General features: G+C 32.9%; 1 protein-coding gene across 2 annotated transcripts in view; it reads right to left on the bottom strand.

Moving 5' to 3' along the window:
- Positions 1-22,132, bottom strand: part of LOC145268189 (PDZ domain-containing protein 8-like) — a 386,752-nt gene that overhangs the window by 38,922 nt on the left and 325,698 nt on the right. For both annotated transcript variants that reach the window (XM_080123425.1, XM_080123426.1), the window contains exons 20-22: positions 17,909-18,003; positions 16,224-16,402; positions 6,142-6,389 (exon numbers count right to left, since the gene is read on the bottom strand). In XM_080123425.1, the coding sequence (XP_079979551.1) occupies positions 6,142-6,389; positions 16,224-16,402; positions 17,909-18,003 (522 nt within the window). The remainder of the gene's footprint in view (positions 1-6,141; positions 6,390-16,223; positions 16,403-17,908; positions 18,004-22,132) is intronic.

Genomic DNA, 22,132 nt, shown 5'->3' on the forward strand with positions numbered 1-22,132 from the left:
TCATATACCAATTTGTTTTTTGTTTATCTTCATATACCAATTTGTTTTTTGTTTATCTTCATATACCAATTTTTTTTTGTTTACCTTCATATACCAATTTGTTTTTTGTTTATCTTCATATACCAATTTGTTTTTTGTTCATCTTCATATACCAATTTGTTTTTTGTTTATCTTCATATACCAATTTGTTTTTTGTTTATCTTCATATACCAATTTTTTTTTGTTTACCTTCATATACCAATTTGTTTTTTGTTCATCTTCATATACCAATTTGTTTTTTGTTTATCTTCATATACCAATTTGTTTTTTGTTGATCTTCATATACCAATTTGTTTTTTGTTCATCTTCATATACCAATTTGTTTTTTGTTTATCTTCATATACCAATTTGTTTTTTGTTTACCTTCATATACCAATTTGTTTTTTGTTTACCTTCATATACCAATTTGTTTTTTTTTTACCTTCATATACCAATTTGTTTTTTGTTCATCTTCATATACCAATTTGTTTTTTGTTGATCTTCATATACCAATTTGTTTTTTGTTCACCTTCATATACCAATTTGTTTTTTGTTTACCTTCATATACCAATTTGTTTTTTGTTCATCTTCATATACCAATTTGTTTTTTGTTTATCTTCATATACCAATTTGTTTTTTGTTGATCTTCATATACCAATTTGTTTTTTGTTTATCTTCATATACCAATTTGTTTTTTGTTTATCTTCATATACCAATTTGTTTTTTGTTCATCTTCATATACCAATTTGTTTTTTGTTTATCTTCATATACCAATTTTTTTTTTGTTCATCTTCATATACCAATTTGTTTTTTGTTCATCTTCATATACCAATTTGTTTTTTGTTTATCTTCATATACCAATTTGTTTTTTGTTTATCTTCATATACCAATTTGTTTTTTGTTCATCTTCATATACCAATTTGTTTTTTGTTTATCTTCATATACCAATTTGTTTTTTGTTCATCTTCATATACCAATTTGTTTTTTGTTTATCTTCATATACCGATTTGTTTTCCAAAAACAATCATAAAGACAAATAAACATGGACTTACTGTTTGAGATAAGAAGGCTGGTGGAATTCTTAAATATACAAATATATATATAATTTCAAAAAGAAAGAAACTAAAAGAATGTCATTAAAAACAGTAAGTTTATCCAAAACAGCAAGTCCATGTATACTGATTCGTATTTGTGATTATTTCCTAACATAAATATATGGAGATAAAAAAAACTACAAGACATCCTTTTGTTTGTCCATACATCACATTACTTCAATCCATGGTTCTCTGCTATAACCTTCTTATACTCCTCTATATTTATTATATAAAAGTATAAAAACAGAAAATTTGTGAAGACTACTAGACCAACATGTCAAAGTGGTTTGCGTTTTTCCCAAAAGTATTGAATGCTCTTTCACAAAGCTGCAATATTCTTTTTTGTCAATGGTTGCAACAGAAATTTCAACTATCCATAAAGTTAAAAGGGATTTTTGTTTAGAGTTTATTTCTCCAGCACAGAGGCGATTCGCTGTGGAAAGGCTGTGTTTTTTGCATCATAGTGGCAGCATGCATGGAGAACAAAGAACGGTCCTCAGAAAGACTAGAAACTCTTGTAGATTTGCATAAACATGAGAATACATACAATCAATTATAAGTTACTCAACTAGAGCATACTGCTCATAAAGTATATATAAAACCAGTCATTAAACATTCGCCATGAATGTATGCCAAAGTTTATCCTTACTTTATATTCAAATTGCACTACAAAATCCTGAACAGAACTATTTATTTGATCCATGGGAATAGTTATTAATCAAAGATTAGATAAAGGGTTCCATTGAGGATGATGCTATATAAAACTGTTTTTTTTTAATATGTACATTTTTAACTTTGCCATTAAACTTGTTCGCGCACAGAAGCTGATATTTTTTGCATTTTGTTAAGCTTTACAGAATAAAATTCTCTACACAAACAAATGGAAAAAAAAATGGAAAAATACAATTTTATTTACAAATATTTTTAGAAATTATTTTCATAAAAAAATGTTGTTATTCACTTATCATGGGAGCAAAATAAGACACAAGGTCTGTTTTTAATGCAGAGAACAAATTATTTTAAGTGTGTGTGTGGAGGGGGGTCATATTAGATATTTACAGGCATAATAAAATCAGATTTTGATGTAGCTTTCCCAAAAGGAGTAGCCTCAGTCTGGAAGGATTTCTCAATTTTTTTTTGAAGTTTTGCACATTATCTATTTCAGTCTGCTAACAAATTCAATGTAAAGCTTGAAATATGTGCAATTAAAACAAAGTTTTATTTATAAGCACATTTTGTCATACGCATATCTTTAGTTGAAAAAAAATAATGAAACAAAACAAACAAACAAAAATGTTTGTAAATGTAACTTATTAAGAAATAAAGTTTTACCACTTGAAAAAAGTTAACATTGCCTTTTAATAAAAATTTAATAATAATAATAATTATTAATTAATAATAATTTAATAAAAAATTGAAGTTATAAAAAAAGATTTGTAAATAAAATGTATTTTTAACATGCTTCTCGTTTATTAGATAAAAAAAATTGTAAACATTTTTTTATTCTATAATGTTTACTAAATTTAAAAGAATACTTTTAATTAAAAAAATTTTGCATTTCTGTCTGCAGACAAATTAAATAGTTATTTTAAGTTAAAAAAACTGTTTTATTCATTTAATTAAAGTTTTTGTAAATAGAAAAGTTCATCTTAGTGGTCTTTTGTCAACTAATAAGCATAGCACATGCAAAATCAAAAATGCGCTGTCAACTTTTTTGACTCCACAGAAGTTTTTTTTATATATATATTTACATAAATTTGGGGATGTCTGACATGAAACTTAAAGCTTTTAAAATATAAAAAGATAAAGATAAAATAAAAAGACAGACATATTATTTTTTTTATTTTATCAACAATATTAAACATAAATAAACTGAGGGTGCTGCAATTCCACAGTACTATGCACAAACCACCACTGTTCCCAACTACGACAAAATGCATTTGAAGAAAGTTGAAGGTTACATCATCCAAAAACACTGTTGGAAAAACATCCAAAATGAGAACGGTAATAATCAACTAATTAGTTATTGATTTTTTGTTTTACTCTTTTAAATTTAAAAAACAACAGGAATTTAGTTGCCAACCTAAAGGGGGAGAAAATGCAGTATTGGATCATTTATTAAATTGGGATATTTTGAATCAGGAAAAGTGTGTTGGCAAAGCCAGATAAATATAAGAACATATGATCTAAAATAAGTCACTTCTCACTATATTTCCTTCCTCCCACTCTCTATAGCTGTAGGTTAAATAGTATTAATACATGTAGTGATATTCTCTTTTATGGACTATTTTAATCTTTTTAAGTCTTTCTTTATTACTTTTGATTATTTGATTTATCAAAGAGAGCAACAGAGACAGAAACGAGTGTGATAGATATTGTATAGAATAAAAGTTGGGAGAGAGTGAGAGTGATAAACCCTTAGTAAGAAATGGGTCATTTGGCGAATTAATTGCAAATTACAGCAAATTAGAACAACTGGATTGTTATTTATCTAGAAACATAACTCAATTCAAAAACAAAAAAATATTTTAGCATGTACCTTGTGTGATATATATATATATATATTATAATTTATGGAGGGAATTAGACTGGAAGTCTTGAAGAGCAAAGTTTAATTTAATATATTAATACTTTAACGGAACAGTGCTCATAATACTGTAGATATACAATAAGCTCAATAGATATATTTATCCTAGAGCTATATTAATATTGATGATAAAGATTAATAATTGTAAATTATGAATAAGTTATTCCTTTTGAAACTAATTCATAATTTACAAATATTAATCTTTATCTACAGGTCGCTGGAAAGATGGTGGGATCCTTCTACCGCTCCAGAAGATATCTCACTACTGATGCAATTCTCTATCTATATAAAAGCCAAGTACGTCCAAGGATGGAATACTGTTGCCATATCTGGACAGGAGCTGCTAAAAACAGCCTATCCTGCCTTGACAGAGTACAAAATAGACTTCATGGCTTAGTGGGTGATGCCCTTTTCTCTACCCTGCAACCTCTCTCCCACAGAAGAGACGTTGCGAGCCTGTCCTTGTTTTATCGTTATTTCCATGGCAGATGCTCGTCTGAACTCCAATCTCTGGTCCCCCCTCGCCAATCTTTCACGAAAAACACCAGTCTAGCTGAATCCACTGTGAAAAATTTCCCCCACTCTATATCTGTGCCTAAATCAAAACGCAGATTCCATGAACAAAGCTTCTTTATTAGAACTGCACGCCTGTGGAACTCTGTTCCGTCTGCCTGCTTTCCTCCAGACTACAACTTGGATGTCTTCAAGTCCAATGTTAACAAATTCCTAATGAACCGCCCCCTTAAGTAAACACTTCAGCAAATCTCCTCACTAACGTATGTACTTGCAATAACCCTTATCCCTGAGTGGTTTCCGGGCCTTGATAAGTGGTGATCACTGTGTAAAAAAAATATATATATATATATATATATATATATATATATATATATATATATATATATATATATAATTCCTTATAGAAATTTTGTTGATTAACTAAGATTTGGCATAATAAATTATGTTGCATAATCCTCAGCAGAAATCAATATCTTTGAAATCAAAATAAAAGTAGTTCTCCATCCCAACGCAATAATCATCAGTTAGCTAAGCATCATATGAATAATAGGCAGTTTATTAGTTAACGTAATCATATGAATCTAAGATATTTGAAGACTGAAATTAAATTTAGTTGTTGCCAGAATTTTGGCATAGTCATCCAGCAGTTACTACACTTTGTTCCTCCTACAAGGGCCCGACAATATTTTTCAGACACTTTAGTATTCAACTTTCCGAGTACCATAGAGTGACGAAATTCCTTCAATAGAATAGCATAAACATATAAAGACAATACCTGTAATAAAAATGGAAGAAAATCAATTAGGTAAGGAAAAATAATTTCCATCATTTTTTACAAAACACGCGCAACATTGAAAAACTGTTAATAGTCTGTAATATCACCTTTCTTCTCAATAACTTTTATCAATCTCTCTTCGTAATGATCAAACATATGCACAATAACATCTCTACGGGTTTCTATTGTTTTTTGCCATTTAGTATTCATTCCCATAGTTGAGCCTCTTTCCTTATTGCAAGTCCATCATAGACAAGCATTTCCCAAACATTTTCCATTAAATTTAGAGCTAGGCTTTTTGCAGGTCATTTGACACATGGATGCTGCAATTGTTTTGCTGTAAAACGAAATCATTCTCATCTCTCTTATTCTTGGTAGGGCTTTTTCGTCCAGCAACTGTTTGTAGCTTTCGTTGTTCTGTTGTCCTTTCAGCCACTCCAACCATATATTTCTATTAGCAAAGATCATACTCCAAATCATAACTCCTCCTCCTCCCATCTGTTGTTTGTTCAGTACAACAGGCTCATCTCTTCTCAATCAAGTACACCATCCATCGGGCCCATCAAACTTGAAACGCTTCTCATCAGTAAATATAACCTTCTTAAAGTCAACATGCTTTGTTAACCACCTTTTAACACTCTCCAGTCTTGCTCCTTTGTGTTTCTTTGTTAGTGTAAGTGTACAAGCAGAAAATTTGCATACAGCAACATATATACAACATATACATGGACATAGCTCTTAATAAAATAGAATTTTTTGTCATGTCCAAAAAATAGTATTGTGCAAGTTTTCGCAAAAATCACAAAAAAATAAAATTATCAAAGCCAAACTAAAAAATGATTACACTCATAGTGGATTTTCACTCCCCAACTACATACTTACAATCTCAAAAGTTTTTGGTACTAGTAACCACCTTGAAGTCCTTTTTTTAAAGTGTCTGAAAAATATTGTCGGGCCCTTGTATGAAGAACGTCTGGAAACAACTCTTAATTGAAGTGTAGATCCATTTCATTAAAATCTAAAGTTTAAATCATTGGCTTCTTTAATAAATACGAGTTTTTCTGAAAACATTCAAGAAAATATTCCCGCATCTCCTCCATATAAGATGTTACTAATCAGATTACTATATAATAATTAGTTTTCTCATTTACCTTAACAATGACTTCATGAGGTTTCAGTGTCGGGGATGCATTCTGGTTTATAAGCACCTGCAAAGATGTAGATGAGCGAGTTCGTGGCAGGCCAGCTGTTGTTGCATGGAGCTTGCTGGATTCATCAAAAGTATCACCTGAGGATTGTGTTTCAGGAAGTGACTTCTTCCTTCTTGCCTTTGGACTATGATTTGGAGTGGACGCCAGTGATTTTCGGTCGGGAGGTGGGCTGGTTCCAGAGTTCCTTCCTGAAAAAATTAAATTAATTAGCGAGGCTTGAGGACATGCGTTGCATGGTGAGAAATGATATGAGAATTATGTGATGGATGTGTAATATGAATGCCAAAAAGGCTTAAATATAATGAAAATTAAATCTTAGATCTAAGAAGATTAAATCCAGACAGTATAAGGAGGTATGTAGAATAGGAGACTTTATTGGTATGGGCACGCTGAGAGAATGGATGAGAGGTCTTGGGTTAATAGATGTATGCAAGTCTCCTAAACCTTTTTCTTACAACTTGCCTAGGACTGTGCTCATTCTCTGTCCTGTCTTGACTGGGATCTTCCAATCACTTAGTTGTCTCAGTTAAGATAAAAACAATAATGTAATATGTCCTCAGATGTATCTCTCCATCATACAGTATACCAATACTCTATGGCCGACTGGGTTAGCTTCTGAACATTTATATCAGAGATACCTCTGCCCTGATAAGTGCTGACTCCCTAGTTAAAAAAAAAAATGCTTTTCTATTATTTTACACACTGTAATAAGAGTTTTATGGCAATGCTGATTTAGAAGGCACCATCTATGTATACAGATGGGAGCTTCCATGAACATATGCCTTCAAATGTCTTGATAAACATTGATGAAAGCAACATCCTCAGCAAAGTCACTGCATACATCAATACGATGTGACTCAAATGATGCACCACCACTGCCATCCTTTATGATTGTTTAAAGTAAAATATGTACCAGATTGTTGCAAGACCTAGCACTTTGTACAGCCTTTAGTGCTTACCAACAATATGGAAGGCGTTATATGAATTTGCTGTTATAAAAATCAAAATGCTCCACTGGAAATCAGAAATTACACTGTGTGACCACAGCTGTAATAATATACTGAGGTACAACATCGAACCAATTGAGGGCAAGATAAGGGAATGGTGACTCAGTTTGGACATGTGCTGAAGACATCACAATCACAAAATTTGCTTTTACATTAGAAGTAACCGAAAGAAAAATCAATGAGATAGGCAGATACCCTTTACAACCAAACTTGTGGTTGTGCCAAATGGATACAAAAATGCATTATTGCAGATTCTGCAATTAATGAAAGAAAACAAAAAAAAGCTGGTTTAGAAAGACAAAGGTTAAAGAGAATTGGATAACTAAAAGTAGAACATTCTAGCAATTCACATTTGTTGTGTGTAATTTGGTTGTTGTTTTAAGCCCAAACTTGCAGAGGAAACAGCTAATTAATTTAATTCATTAATAAAAATGTTTATTGTTTGAAAATTATTGGATTCAGAAAAAAAAAATCGCTTTCATGCTTTCATTTTAGGTAAACCTTTTTAAGCCAAGAAGTTAAAAAAAAGTGCTAAGGTGAAATGTGTTCTTTGGTTTCTGCTCATCCTAGTGTGCCTCAAATCTACTTGATCCAAAACTTTTTGTCTTGTTGATAGGGCAGACTGCCAATTAAATTGAAAAGAAATGTAGATACTCTTTGCCACCCAAAGCAGCAACTACAGCTTTCCTGAAAAGTGGAAAATCAGAAATTTTGTATTAACAGTACTGTGTATGTGTTTTTTTTGATTTCAAGTTCTTTGTGTGGAAAAAGAACCCAGTATTACTTTTTCATGTTTTTTGTTAACAACTTTAAGGAGTCATAGGATGAAAACATAATACTAGCAGAAAAAAATTGATGCTGCTTTGGATTGAACGTGAATTTAGTGATTCACTACGCTCATAGGATCATATTACTTTGTTTTTACTGCTTCCTTCCTCCCATTTTTCGCCCCAATATAGAAGCTGACATTTTGGAAAACTATTTGAATTAGCATCTTATATATATTTAATTTTTTTTATCATTCCATATAAGTCATAATATCCTCTTACCACAAAAAAGCTATCTTATATTTCGACAAATATTTAGAAGTATATTTTTTATACATTTTATCTTTATCATTTCATAGTCTTATTTTTATTTGAGGAGTAGGAATTATCTTAAATTCTGTAACTTTGAAGGTTATGAAAGGCTTCTAGACTATTAGTGACAGAGTCGTATTAGTTTGACATTGGCATTATCCAAGTGTACACACCAACAGCTGACAAGGATGATGCAGAGGTGGAAGAATTTTATGAATCCATTAATAGGCAATGAAACAAATGAAGACCCAAGACATCAGAATTACTATGAGAGATTTCAATTCAAAGGTTGAAAAAGAAAGAGAAGCCACTACTGTGAGAGAAACAAAAGAGTTGAACGGTTAATTGAATGCTGCAAGAAACAAAAGATGGCAGTAATGAACACATGGTTCAAGAACCATCCAAGGAAATGTTGGATTTGGAAAAACCCAGATGACAGAACCAGAAACCAGATTGACTATATCCTGATACAAGAACGCTTCCGGAACTTTCTATTATCATGCAAGTCTATGCCAGGGGCAAACTGTGGAAGTGATCATAATCTAGTAGTTGCCACAATGAGACTGACACTAAAAAACTCAAGAAATCAAAAAGAACAGCAAAAAATAAAGCTTTTACAAAACAACTAGAATATCAGATATACACAATTAACATCGAAAATAGATTTGAAGTTCTGGATTGACTAACAAAAGTGGAAGAAATGTGGTAATTAATGAAGGACACTACCATTGAGGCATCGGAAAAACATACACCTGACACAAAACGAAAAGACAAGAAATGGATAAAACCAGAAATCCTAAATCTAATGGAAGAGAGAATGAAAGTAAAATGGACAGACTGGTGCAAAAAAAACTAATGCAGTAAAGAAACAATGGATAAATCTTCAGTACTGAAATTGAAAAGAACACAAAAATTAACAGCAAACAAAAAGATACAAAAACTGACTGGAAAAAAAGGACACAGTCAAAACTGGTTGCATTAACTGATGCCATTCTCATGGAAAAAGACATTTTGAACCTATGGTCTGAATATAGGTTTGTTTATTTGTTTGTTTAACCAGCATATCAACCTTCTTTGGGTCATTTAATGCTGTATACAAGATTTACATTTTTGATACTTTCAGAATCGATTTTCACTGGGTATATTCGGCCAATGTTTTGGTATAGTTTGTTATTTGATGGTTTTTATATTTTATGGTAATGATTTGCTTTGCTACATTTCTTAAATTTAGCATGGTTTTAGGGTTTTCTTTTTCAAAGAGTTCTTTTAAGTTTGTGGCCTTGTAGTAGTGTTGGCGAATTTGTGTGAGGTCATAGCAGTCAAGTAAAAAGTGTTTCACTGTATAAGGTTCGTGACATGGTATACATTTGGGAGGTTCTTCACTTTTTAGTATGTGGGAGTGAGTTATATATGTGTGTCCTATCCGGATACGTGATAAGACTACTTCTTTATGTGATTTTCTGGTATTTTGAAGGTGTTTTAAGTATAGGGGTAATTTGGAAGAGTTTGTTGTTTTGGCAATTATTCCAATTTTCTTGCCATTTCTTTATGATAAAAATGGTTATTGAATGTTTGTAGTCCGTATATGGGACCTTTATGTTGCTTATTTGGAGTTTTAAGGAATTTTTGGCAGCCATATCAGCTTTTTCATTTCCGCGGAAACTGTAGTGACTGGGAATCCAACAAAAGAAAGTTTTGTGTTGGATGATAGAATGGATCTTTTGTAACCATTTGATGGGTAGTGGATTGTTTAATTTTTTATTTTTATTGCTTCTAATACTGATAATGAGTCTACAAATTTTATAAATTTTTTGGAGTTCTGGTTGATGATAATATCTAGAGCCAGGTTTATGGCTGTAATTTCTGCACTATAGATAGGAGTTATTTGGTAAGCTTTTCTGCTGAATAGTGTTTTCTGAAATAGCGGCACATCCAACTTTGTTTTGATCTTTGGAACCATCTGTGTAAATGTGTGTCCAATTTGGGTAAGTATCCAGAATGTTGTTTAGTTTTTCTCTATAGTCTGCAGGGTGAGTATTGGATTTAGGATATATTGTCATGACTTTAGGTTGATTTAACATTTTGGGAGTTCTGGGAGATTTTCCTCGTGGATGCTGGTTTGATCTATTGTGTTGTCTGTAAGTGGCTTTATTGTTTCTTCCATGTAGAGACCAAAGGGTTTAATTGCATTTTCTTTTTTTTTTGAATAGATGTGTGTAGTTGGGATTGAAAGTGCATTGATAGGCAGAATTTTTGGGGTTTGATTTTAGTTTTAGATAATATTGTAAGCCTAATTTTCACATCTCAATTTTAGTGGAGGTTCATAGGCATATAAGCTTTCTATCGGAGAGGTTTTGAATGCACCCAGGGCAAGTCTTAATCCAGTGTGATGGATAGATTCTAGAGTTTTAAGGTAATTTTTTCTGGTTAAACCATATATGAAGCTTCCATAATCTAGTTTGGTTCTTATCAGAGTTCTATATAGTTTTAAGAGTGATGAGCAGTCTGATCCCCACTCAGTATTTGCTATAACCCTTAATAGTTGTAGAGTCTTGAAACATTTTTGCTTTAAATATTTTAAGTGAGGGATGAAGGAGAGTTTTTTATCAAAAATAAGTCGCAAAAATTTATGTTGATCAGCTATTTCGATTTTTGATCCTTTTAGATTGAGAATAGGGTTATTGTGCATTTTTCTATGATTACAGAAATGGACACAGTTGTTGAAAATTTAAAGTCATTTTCTGCCGTCCATTGTGTTAGTTTGTTTATGCACATTTGTAGTTGGCGTTCTGAGGTATGAATATTTTTGGATCTATACAACGTCATCCACATATAGGGAGCCATTTATCTCATTATTTAGACAATTTACAACATTATTGATTTTTATCTTAAAGAGTGTAACTGATAAAATACATCCTTGTGGGATTCTTTCTTCCTGTATTTTTGTGTCAGATAGGGTGGGTTCGATTCTTACTTTAAAACTTCTATCAGATAGAAAATCTTTTATCAGTATGGGTAGTCTGCCCTTTAATCCAAGGTTGTAAAGGTCTTTTATTATACCCTGTCGCCATGTTGTATCATATGCCTTTTCTAAATCAAAAAAGATAGCTATTGCATGGTCTTTTTTAATGAATGCTTTTTTGATAAAAGTCTCCAATTGGACTATGTTGTCCATTTTTACTCTTGTTTCTAAAACCACTTGTAGGTTGGCAATTGAGTCGTTGGTTTCCAGATACCAATTTAGTCGTTTATTTATCATTCTTTTGAATGTTTTGAGGAGACAACTTGTCAATGAAATTAGTCTGAAATTTTGTGGATCTGAACGGTCTTTCTCTGGTTTAGGAATGGGGATCATGATAGCATATTTCCAGCTATTGGGTAGTTTTCCCTTGAACCATATTTTGTTGAGCATGTTTAAAAGATGTGTTATAGATTTGGAAGGAAGTTGTTTCAGAAACTCATAATGTATCTCATCCACACTAGTAGCTGTATTATGTGCTTCATTTATGGCTTTTAAGAGTTCATTTTTAGTAAAAGGATAGTTGTATTCTTCTTTGTTGTTTGAGTTGAAATTTAATTTATTTATCTTTTTTTTCTGTATCTTGTTTTATCTTTTGGAAGAATTGACTGTAATTTTTGCTGGAGGAATTGTTTTGAAAGGTTTCAGCGAGAAGATTCGCAATATTTTTTGTCTGTATTATTTTGATGTTGTTTTATAGGAGATGATTTAAATGAGTTTTTGCCCAAAATTTTCCTTACCATGTTCCTCACTTGTTTGGGGTTTGTATTTGAGTTTATTTTATTTATATAATCTTCCCATGATGTTCTTTTTGCTCCTCTAATAACTTTACGAGCTATTCCTCTTTTTTGCTTGGGAGTTGAATTTTTGTAAGGCAGCTTTACGTTGGTGAATTGCTTTTTGGCATTCATCGTTAAACCAGGGTCTTTGTTGTTTGTTTGTTCTGCTACTTTTAGGTATACATTCATGTGCAATGGTTAGTAAAGTTTTAGAGAAATATTCTATGGATTTGTTTGGGTTTTCCTCCTCAGAGTTTTTGTTGGCGTTTTTTTTTATATTCCTCCCAATTTGCTTTTTTTATTTTCCATTGGGAGAGATGGGGTTTTGTTTCTTTTAGATTTGTTAAAATCACTGGAAAATGGTCGCTACCCCATGAATCTTCTAGAACCTTCCAGTTATAGTTCATGAGGATAGTAGGGTCACACAAAGATAAATCTAATGCTGAGTAGGTGCCTGAAACGGGATGAAGGTATGTGTTGGATTCATTGTTTAATATACACAAGTCATTTTCGTTAATAATTTTTTCAAGATTCTTCCTTTTCTTATCCAAGTATGCAGATCCCCATATATCGTTGTGACTATTAAAATCACCTAACAGTAAGAAGGGTTTGGGTAAATGATTTATTATTTTGTTCAGCTCTGTTTTGTTTATTGGATCCTGGGGTGGGATGTAGATAGTGCAGATATTTATAGTTCTGTGTAGTGTGGCTGCTGCAGCAATGGCTTGAATATTAGTGTTTAGATCTATTTTGCTTTGTGGGATATTATTTCTAATAAGTATAGATACTCCTCCAGAGGCTCTCTGTTGGGTATTGTGGATGTGGTTGTATTGTTTGTAGTTTTTTATATTTATTTTATCTTCAACTTTTAAAAAGGTTTGTTGGAGACATATTGTTGGAGACATATGATGGCTGGTTGATGATTTGTTATAAGTAATAAGTCATTTATGTTGGGTTTTAGGCCCCGGCAATTCGATTAGATGATTTTTTGGGTTATGATTAGATTTTATGTATTTCTTTTTAACTTTTGTTAGTCATCGATGTCTGATCTTCGATCTTCCGTGTCCATTTCCTCAAATCTGTTTTGGATCGAGTCTCTTGATCTGGAAGATGAACATGGCCTGTTTATTTTAGTTTTAGCTTCTTTGTTGGTTGGTGGTTTGTTTCCTTTTCCTTCATGGGCACTTTTTGGTGTCTGGTTTTTTTTTTTTTTTTTTTGTGAGAGAGGTTGTTTCTGTGGGTGTTGTAGCACTTTGGGGTTTTGTGGGTCTTTTGAGCTGAGTTTTGGTTTGGGAGTTTTGTTCAGTTTTGTAATCTTTACTTTCATTGTTGATTTGTTTTATAGTTTTTTTGAATTCTTCCATTAGTTCCCTTACTTCATTGAGTAATTTAATGATGTCTTCTGGTTTGATGTTTAATAGGTCTGCTTTTGTTGTTTGGTTATTTGGTCCGGTGGTTTTTTTTTTGTTATTTCTGAGTATTTTATATTTCCAGCTAGGTTACGAGCTTCTTGGAAGGTTATATTTTTTGTGTATTTTATTTTAATAATTTCTTTTTCTTCCATTTGTCACATTCTTTTGAATTTGCACTATGGCCTTTTTGGCAGTTAATACATTTTAGATCTTTTTGGCAATCTGTGTGGGTCTCATTTTCTCCACACCTCATGCATACTGGAGAGCATGTCTCGATGGTGTCCGTACCTTTGACAGTTGTAGCATCTGAGAGGGTTTGGTATGTATGGTTCTATATTTATTTTTTCATATCCTATTTTGATGTTACTTGGGATTTGATGAGTATTAAAAGTTAGAATATAGGAGTTTGCATCGATGGTTTCACCATATTTTTTAATTTGGATCCTTTTTACATCAATAACATTTTGATTTTTTAGGTTAATTTTAATTTCTTCCAAGGAACACAGAGATAGTTCTGAACTCCTGATAACTCCTTTACTTATTCAGCGTTTTGTAGGGATAGATTTTTACTTTTTTGTTGTTAAAAAGTCTCTATTTAAAGGTTTTTGTGATATGTTTTCAGCTTTCTACTTCCACTAGTAGTGTGCCGTTATTTAGTTTTTTGACCATTTTTGGTTTGATACTTGAGAAAATTTTCTCTATTTTGAAGGGAGACACGTTTGTTATCGGTTCTCCTTCGGTTACTTCAATAATTATGAAAAAAGGTAGATTTTGAAGTAGATTTTAGTTTTGTGATTCTGTTTCTGAATCTGAACTAGATTTGTTTGAAACTTCACAATGGTTTCTTTTTTGAGGCTTTTTATTTGCCATTTAAATATTTTGAATTTTTCATTTCTCCTGCTCCCCACCTGCCTCGGAGCCCTATTTGGGAAGTGTTGGGGAGGACACCCATTCGCCCCAACACAACAAGGATACAGGAGAAGTATACTCTTTGTGTTTCCTTCATCTTTTCTAATGGCCTCATTTTTAGAAGAGATGTTAGTTTTCCAGTCATGTTTTATCCATTCTTCAGCAAGTTGATTGACCCTCCAGCCACCATTTACCAAATCAGTTTATTGCCTAATGTGGGGAGCATGAGCATAGTTTCTTGTTGTGTTTGTCTGATTTAATGCTAGTCATGACCAACTGATCGATTGGATCGGGCCTATCCAACCACCTGTCTTAACCCAAGTAAGAGTCAAAGTGGCATGTTGCACCTCATGTCCTAATAGGACCTTGAACATGATCTGCTCAACCACCAGGATCCCATCCTTAGGCATTACGGGTTGCTACCCATGGTCAACAGGTGACCCCATTGAGGGACTTTTACTCTCTGCAGGGGGGCAGTCGGTGTATTCTAATACCCCACCGACAGGGCCGGTTGGGAAGTAGGGGAAGAAAAAAGGGGGGGGGCTGTTGTTTTTGTTTTTGTAGAACATAATTAAGTTTTACAAAAGAGAATAGAAAACAAAAACAAAAAATCAATGTAGGTGCATTTCGTCTCAGGAAGCCAATAGACAGTCTGATCTGGTAGCACCAGGTGTCTGAATATATAGAGGAGCTGTACCATGAAGAGAAATATAAAGAAGTGAAGAAGGTTTTGTGATACTCCAAAATGAAGTATACAGAGCTTTCAGAAAAATGAAAAGCAGGAAAGCACCATGATCCAACAACTTTCCAATTAAGCTGGTTACTGTGCTTGATGAATTAGGACTCAAAGTGGTCACAAAACTGATCAACAGTATTTATGAAACTAACACTATTCCAGAAGATATGAAAAAGTCAGTTTACATTGCTGTCCCTAAGAAACCAGGTACAATCAGACGAATGAGTCACATAACTAAGGTTCTTCTGTGTGTGCTCATGAACAGAATGAGGTACAAGATTCTGCCAAAAATATCTAAACTACAATTTGGTTTCATGGCAGATAAAACGTACACAAAATGCAATTTTCGTCTTCAAAATCCACATTAAAAAATCCATAAAGGTACAGCAAGATTTATATCTGTGCTTCATAGACTACTCAAAGGTATTTGACAAGGTATGACTCGGGGATTTGTTTGACATGTTGACTTTGCTTAACATTCATTGAAAAAACCTTATGGTCCTCAGAAACCTCTATTGGGAGTAGAAAGCGGCAGAGAAGTTTTGAATACAATTTTTCCTGATCCCCGAAATTCACAGCTCTTAATTGATTCATACTTTTTCATTGTCTCAACTAATGAATTCCTCTTGTGTTTACAAGAACTCTAAAATATTCATGAACATTTTACGTTTTCCTATTGTTGTAAACTTCCAGGAGTCTGGAGAGCCATGATCATTGATGTCTGCAATGACCTAATGCCTGAAGAAGAATTTGAGTGTAATATCCATAAAAAAACAAAAAAACAAACTTGTTTCAATATCTTTTTTTTCAAGACCACAAGCAATGTTATTTCTTTATAATTCTCGCATATATATATATATATATATATATATATATATATATATATATATATATTCTCTTCTAAATTATAAAATAAATTCAGTCTGTAGGTCTTTGTCATCATTGTTAGCTTATTTTGTAAAAAAATTAATGTTTAATTTTGGTTTGTCGGTGCAATAGTGTTAATAATATAAATAATAAAATAAATGAGAAAGTGTCTTCAAACAAAATAGAAAATATACAAAATAGATCTACTACTTACCAAGTGTCTTTTTTACAGTAGGGGCAGGATCTTTACGAAATTTACTCAAGAGACCTCCAGTTCTTGCCGGAGGTTCTTTGTCATCTTGTATCTTATTCTTCTGATTCTCAAGTTGTTGTTGTTGTGCAGTCATTGGTTTCCATGGTTCATCGGGAATGCTGCGATTTCTTGGACCTTCGCTGTATAATCAAGAACAACAAAGAGAATAAATTAAGATATTTAAAATTTCTCTCCATGCAACGCATGTCCTCAACCCTGACTGGCTAGATTTCACTTCCACACATCACACTGTACACACATGCCTTTCTTTTGACTAAGAACAAAGGGTAGTGTCTGCTGATACTAGACTTCATTTTTGTACTCAGTGGAAAAGATATTTTACAGAGGAAATTTTTATCTTTTTCTGCAATCCAGAGTGACTCTTTTGGAGTGCTGAATTTTTCTTTTGTTAAAAATCGATCTTGTGTCTGATTCTGCACTCAAGAGGGAGGCAAGTAAATAAAGATTCTTCTCTTGATCAACGTTGCAAACACTATGCAGGTTAGTAATAGTAGTTCTGAGCTTCTGAGTTTAATTATAATCACACAAGCTCGTCCCGTGCTCCAATGATAACATCAAGGTAAAAAAAAAAAAAAAAAAATGCACTTCTGGATAACCTCAATAGCTTCATTATCCAAACAAATATATACCAGATAAATTTAATATTTAAAAAAAATTTTAAATTTCAGAACCATTAGAAGTATTTAATAGCAGTAAAGTGCAACTGTTTCTGTGTACTATTAGTGGGTTTGAAAGATAGAGACCATTGACGATGGGAAAGCACTATTGGAATCAAGTGACCTACATTGTGATGATTTGTGCTGGATTTAGAAATTCAAAAATTTTAGCTGTGTCTTAGTGCCATGTGAATACCCTGAAGGTTTGTGAGATGTGGAAACAGTGGCTAGGATCATAGAAGGCATTCTGACCATCCTCAGTAAATTTGTCAAACTCTAAAAAAATGTGTGGCAAGATCAAACTAAGGCTATACTAGCTTTGGTTAAAGACATGGACATTGCACTATGTAGAAAACACTGAACAAGGAACTTCACAACTCCTTGTACAAGATGTTTCTGAATTTTTGAGATGATGATTAATAATATAAATTTTTTTTTTATTGTTTGGACTACTGTTCTCATCTTGGTTGTTGGGAGGTGACTGTGGGTGGCCTAAGTTCAAATCCAGTTCATTCCACAAAAATCACTTTCACTTAGGATGTTGGCAACCTTCACATGGTTTTGCCCGTAATCCTCAATGTCTTTCTAAAAAGAATTCTGACTAGAAAAATATTGGGGAAACAAATGCTAACAATAGAATCTTTGGATTCATACAAAATGATTTTGGTTGTTAATAGTAGTCCAAGCAATCCAAAAGCTGTCAGAATAAAAAGGTTTTAGGCACATGGTGTCCTCTATATTTGAAGGGGTGGACTTTTGCTGGTAGTCAAGTTAACCAGGTCTATTTACATTAAGACGAGTACAAAAGCAGTAAGATCATGCAACACTGAAGTATTGGGTCAGGGGTTGCAGCTTGGTAAACAGTATGGGACCTATTAGCTTAGAGATCCTTTTTTGCACCCTGTTTGAGAGGGAGAGATCAGTGATTGGTGCACCATTCCAGATGTAAAACGGTTTGTTTGTACTTACCGTGTGCATAAAGTTTTTTCCTGACATTTTTCTGTACATTTTTTATGAACAATCATTCCACATACATTGCACTTAAATCCTCTTCCCATCCATATCTGAAATTAAGAATAAAATGAAGTTTTTACATCAAATCTGTTGTCAAGGCCGCTGGAAAAATGGTGGGATCTTTCTATTGATCCAGTAGATATCTCACTGCTGATGCAATTCTCTGTCTATATAAGAGCCAGATACGTCCAACGATGGAGTACTGTTGCCACATATGGGCAGGAGCTGCTAGAAAAGACTTGTCCTGCCTTGATAGGGTTCAAAATAGACTTTGTGGCCTGGTGGGAGATGTCCTTTTCTCTTCGCTGCAACCTCTATCTCACAGAAGAGATGTTGCGAGCTTGTCTCTGCTTTATCGTTATTTTCATGGAAAGTGTTCGACTGAGCTTCAATCTATGGTCCTCCCTCGCCAAACTTTCACAAGAAACACTAGACTAGCTGAAAACATTATCAATAATTTTTCTCACTCTTTATCTGTACCTAAACCTAAACATAGATTCCATGATCAAAGCTTCTTTCTTAGAACTGCACGCCTGTGGAATTGTCTTCCGTTTTCCTGCTTTCCAGCTGTCTATAATATGGTTGTCTTCAAGTCCAACGTGAACAAGTTTCTGATGAGCCGTTCCACTTAAGTTAACAAATTTACCGAACTTCCATTACTATTGATTACTATATTGTCCTTTTGACTACTCTACATTCTTTAACCCTTATCCTTGAGTGGCCGATCGGCCTTGATAATTGGTGATGCCTATGTAAAAAAAAAAAAAAAGAAGAAACTATTTATAACTAATAGGATCTCGTGGAAATTCCACAGTAATACATAAAATCTTTAGAATATACTTTTGTGTGGTGTGTGTATATATATATATATATACAGTGATGATCATATTTATTGGCACGGTAAAATAAAAGTTAAATTTTGTCTAATAAATTCTAAAAGAGGGATTAAATTAAAGAAAATAACAAAGTATATTATGTATTTTTAACTGGCCTTTCCGATGCAGCAATCGGATTTTAGAAAAGATAAATAACAAAGGAACAACAAACATAATTGCAAAAAACCCTTGTTCAAAATTATTAGCACGGCTTTGTTTTTCTTTTAGTATCAGTATAATATCAATCAATTTCCGGTTTACGTGCTTTCTGAACTTTTTTATAGCCATATTATGCTTGTTTAACGCTAATTCAGTGAATAATTTTTTTCAGATAATTTTTAGATAGCGATTTATTTAAACTATTATAAGTGACTAAATTATAATTTTCAATCGCCATGGTTAAAACTAAGGAACACAGCGAAGACGTCAGGAAGCTTGTTGTAGCATGCCATACCAATGGGGAGGGCTATGATAAGATTTCAAAGAAGCTAAACCTTCCCAAATCCACTGTATGAGCCATAATAAACAAGTTCAAATCGCAAGGCCACGTTATGAGTTTAGAGGGTAGAGGGAGAAAAAGGATTCTTTCCCCAAGAGATGAACGGAAAATTGTTCGACAAGTAAAACAAAACCCAAGGATCTCTGTTGGGGAGATTGTTGATGAACAGAGCACCTCTGGAGTGAATGTATCTCGACATACAGTTGGTAGAGTTTTGAAGAGAGCTGGTTTAAAAGCATGTCGTCCGAGAAAGACTCCCTTATTGAAGCCTATGCACCTGAAAGCAAGGCTAGCCTTTGCAAAACGTCATATTGATAAGGATGTTGCATTCTGGAAACGTGTTCTATGGACTGACGAAACGAAAATAGAGTTATTTGGCCATAATAAAGTGTCTTATATTTACAGAAAATCTGGCGAAGCTTTCCTGCCTAAGAACACCATACCCACAGTGAAGCACGGTGGAGGCAGTTTGATGTTTTGGGGATCCTTTGCTGCCTCTGGACCAGGGCGACTTGTTAAGGTCACAGGTAGCATAAAAAAGGAAGATTATGTTAAAATATTGGATGAAAACCTGAAAGACTCTGCTAAAGAGCTCTCACTTGGTTGTCGTTGGTGGTTCATGCAAGATAATGACCCAAAGCATTCGGCTAAACTGACTAAGAAATGGCTTGAGGACAATCATATTAATGTTTTGGAGTGGCCATCACAAAGCCCAGACCTTAATCCAATTGAAAATTTATGGAGAACATTAAAATTGAGGGTAATGCAAAGGAAGCCTAAGAATCTTATTCAATTGGAGGATTATTGTCAGGAAGAGTGGGCTAAAATTACTACTGAAGAGTGCAACAACTTGGTTGTAAACTATGAAAAGCGACTGAGGAAGGTAATCAAGGCCAAAGGCTATACAATTGATTATTAAATAAATCGTGCCAATAATTTTGAACAAGGGTTTTTTGCAATTATGTTTGTTGTTCCTTTGTTATTTATTTTTTCTAAAATCCGATTGCTGCATCGGAAAGGCCAATTAAAAATACATAATATACTTTGTTATTTTCTTTAATTAAATCCCTTTTTTAGAATTTATTAGACAAAATTTAACTTTTATTTTACCGTGCCAATAAATATGATCATCACTGTATATATATATACATATTAGAAATTTGAGAACAATGTATCTTTTCTTTTAAATATTTCTGGAAATTAAAAAAAAGCAACATTTTTTTAATAAAATTTTAGAAAAACATTAAAATTTTAATTATATTAAAAATTTAATCATAAAATAAAATTTAACTATAAAAAAAATTTAATTGTAATTTTTTTTTCTAATTTCTTCAAGGAATTACTTTTGAAATAAAAGATCTGTTAGGGGCAATACTATTGAAAAAATATTTCCTATAAAAATTTTCATTTTCAGCTAAATATTCTTTAAATAAATAAAATGAACAGGCTTATCATTTCTTTTCAAAATAAATATTCTGTCTTCTTATCATAAAATAATTGTCACCTAAATATTCTTCTAATAAATAAAACGAATATCACTTTTTGAAATTTCTTTAAAATTGTACCGTTTTTGTCAAATTGTCAGTTTAATTACGGAAAATATTATGAGAGGATTGTCAATAATGAACAGAAAGGAACAACAATTCATTATGAGCATATCTTGTGACAGTATGTATTGACATTATATTAAAAGATGACCATAATGTATCTTGCAGGGAAACAATTAAGTGGTAAAGTGATCCACCGACAGGAACTTCTTGGAAAGAACTATTTGATGTTAGGAACATGGAAGAAGACAATTTTTTTTGTTGCTGTAAAAGTTTTACCAGAAGGAAACAAAGATTGAAGCTCAGTCTAACACCACCTTGGAAATCATGGAGAAAGATTTGCAACATCAATTTTATATTCTGACAAGAAAAAGTAAATGAGACCTTCCTAGATATAAAAATTTGTTCAAAAATAGTTTTTCTTTTTTTTATTACATTTTCACCCCAAACAAGACACAGGAACATAAGTTGTAGAGATACTATGTAGAGAGTTGAGCAGCAAGATATCTGTTCACATTACACTTGAACTTCTGCATGTTAGTACAGTTGGGGAAGCAGGAACCTGGAAGGGAATTACGGAAACTAGCAGTTCTGGGGAAGAAACTATTAGAGTAAAAGGCTTCTTTACATCTAGGGATCTCTAATGTGTAGGAGTGGGACTTTACTGCTTGTCAGGTTTGACGGGGAGTATTTATGTTGAGAGGGTACAAGGGCTTGTAGTTTGTCAGAGCAGCCACCATTAAATTAGTTGTAAAAAATGCAGAGGGCTGCAACATTGCATCAGTGGGACAGAGGTTGAAGCTAAGATGACAGTTCAGGACCTATCTGATTTTCAGATCATCTAGTGTGGTGTTAGTCAGCAAAGGAAAATCAGGGAGAGAGTGGTTTGCTGGGTCCAATGTAGAGTTTAAAGCAAACTAATTGGCAAGCATGTTAGCCTTCTCGATTGCCGTTAAAACAACCTCATGAATATTGGATAGTGGGGGAATTGTGGATTGCCCATTATTTACTACACTGTTATAGATTTTCCACAAATCATTAGTTCCTAAGTTCTGTGCTTCAATGCATTTTCTGATGGTTTCGGTGTATTCTCTATTAGCTGTCACTATTTCTTTCTTACAGTTACTTCTAGCTTCTATAAACTTTTGTCTGTTTGTACTGGACTTATGTCATAAAAATCTGCAGTATGCATGCTGTCTTTGAGCAATTGCAGCTGCACAAGTAGAAGTAAACCGTTGGAAAGAGTGTGGTTTGCTAT

Source organism: Euprymna scolopes, chromosome 43 (assembly GCF_053919585.1).
Source record: "Euprymna scolopes isolate OS-2025 chromosome 43, ASM5391958v1, whole genome shotgun sequence".
NCBI classification, from domain to species: domain Eukaryota; kingdom Metazoa; phylum Mollusca; class Cephalopoda; order Sepiida; family Sepiolidae; genus Euprymna; species Euprymna scolopes.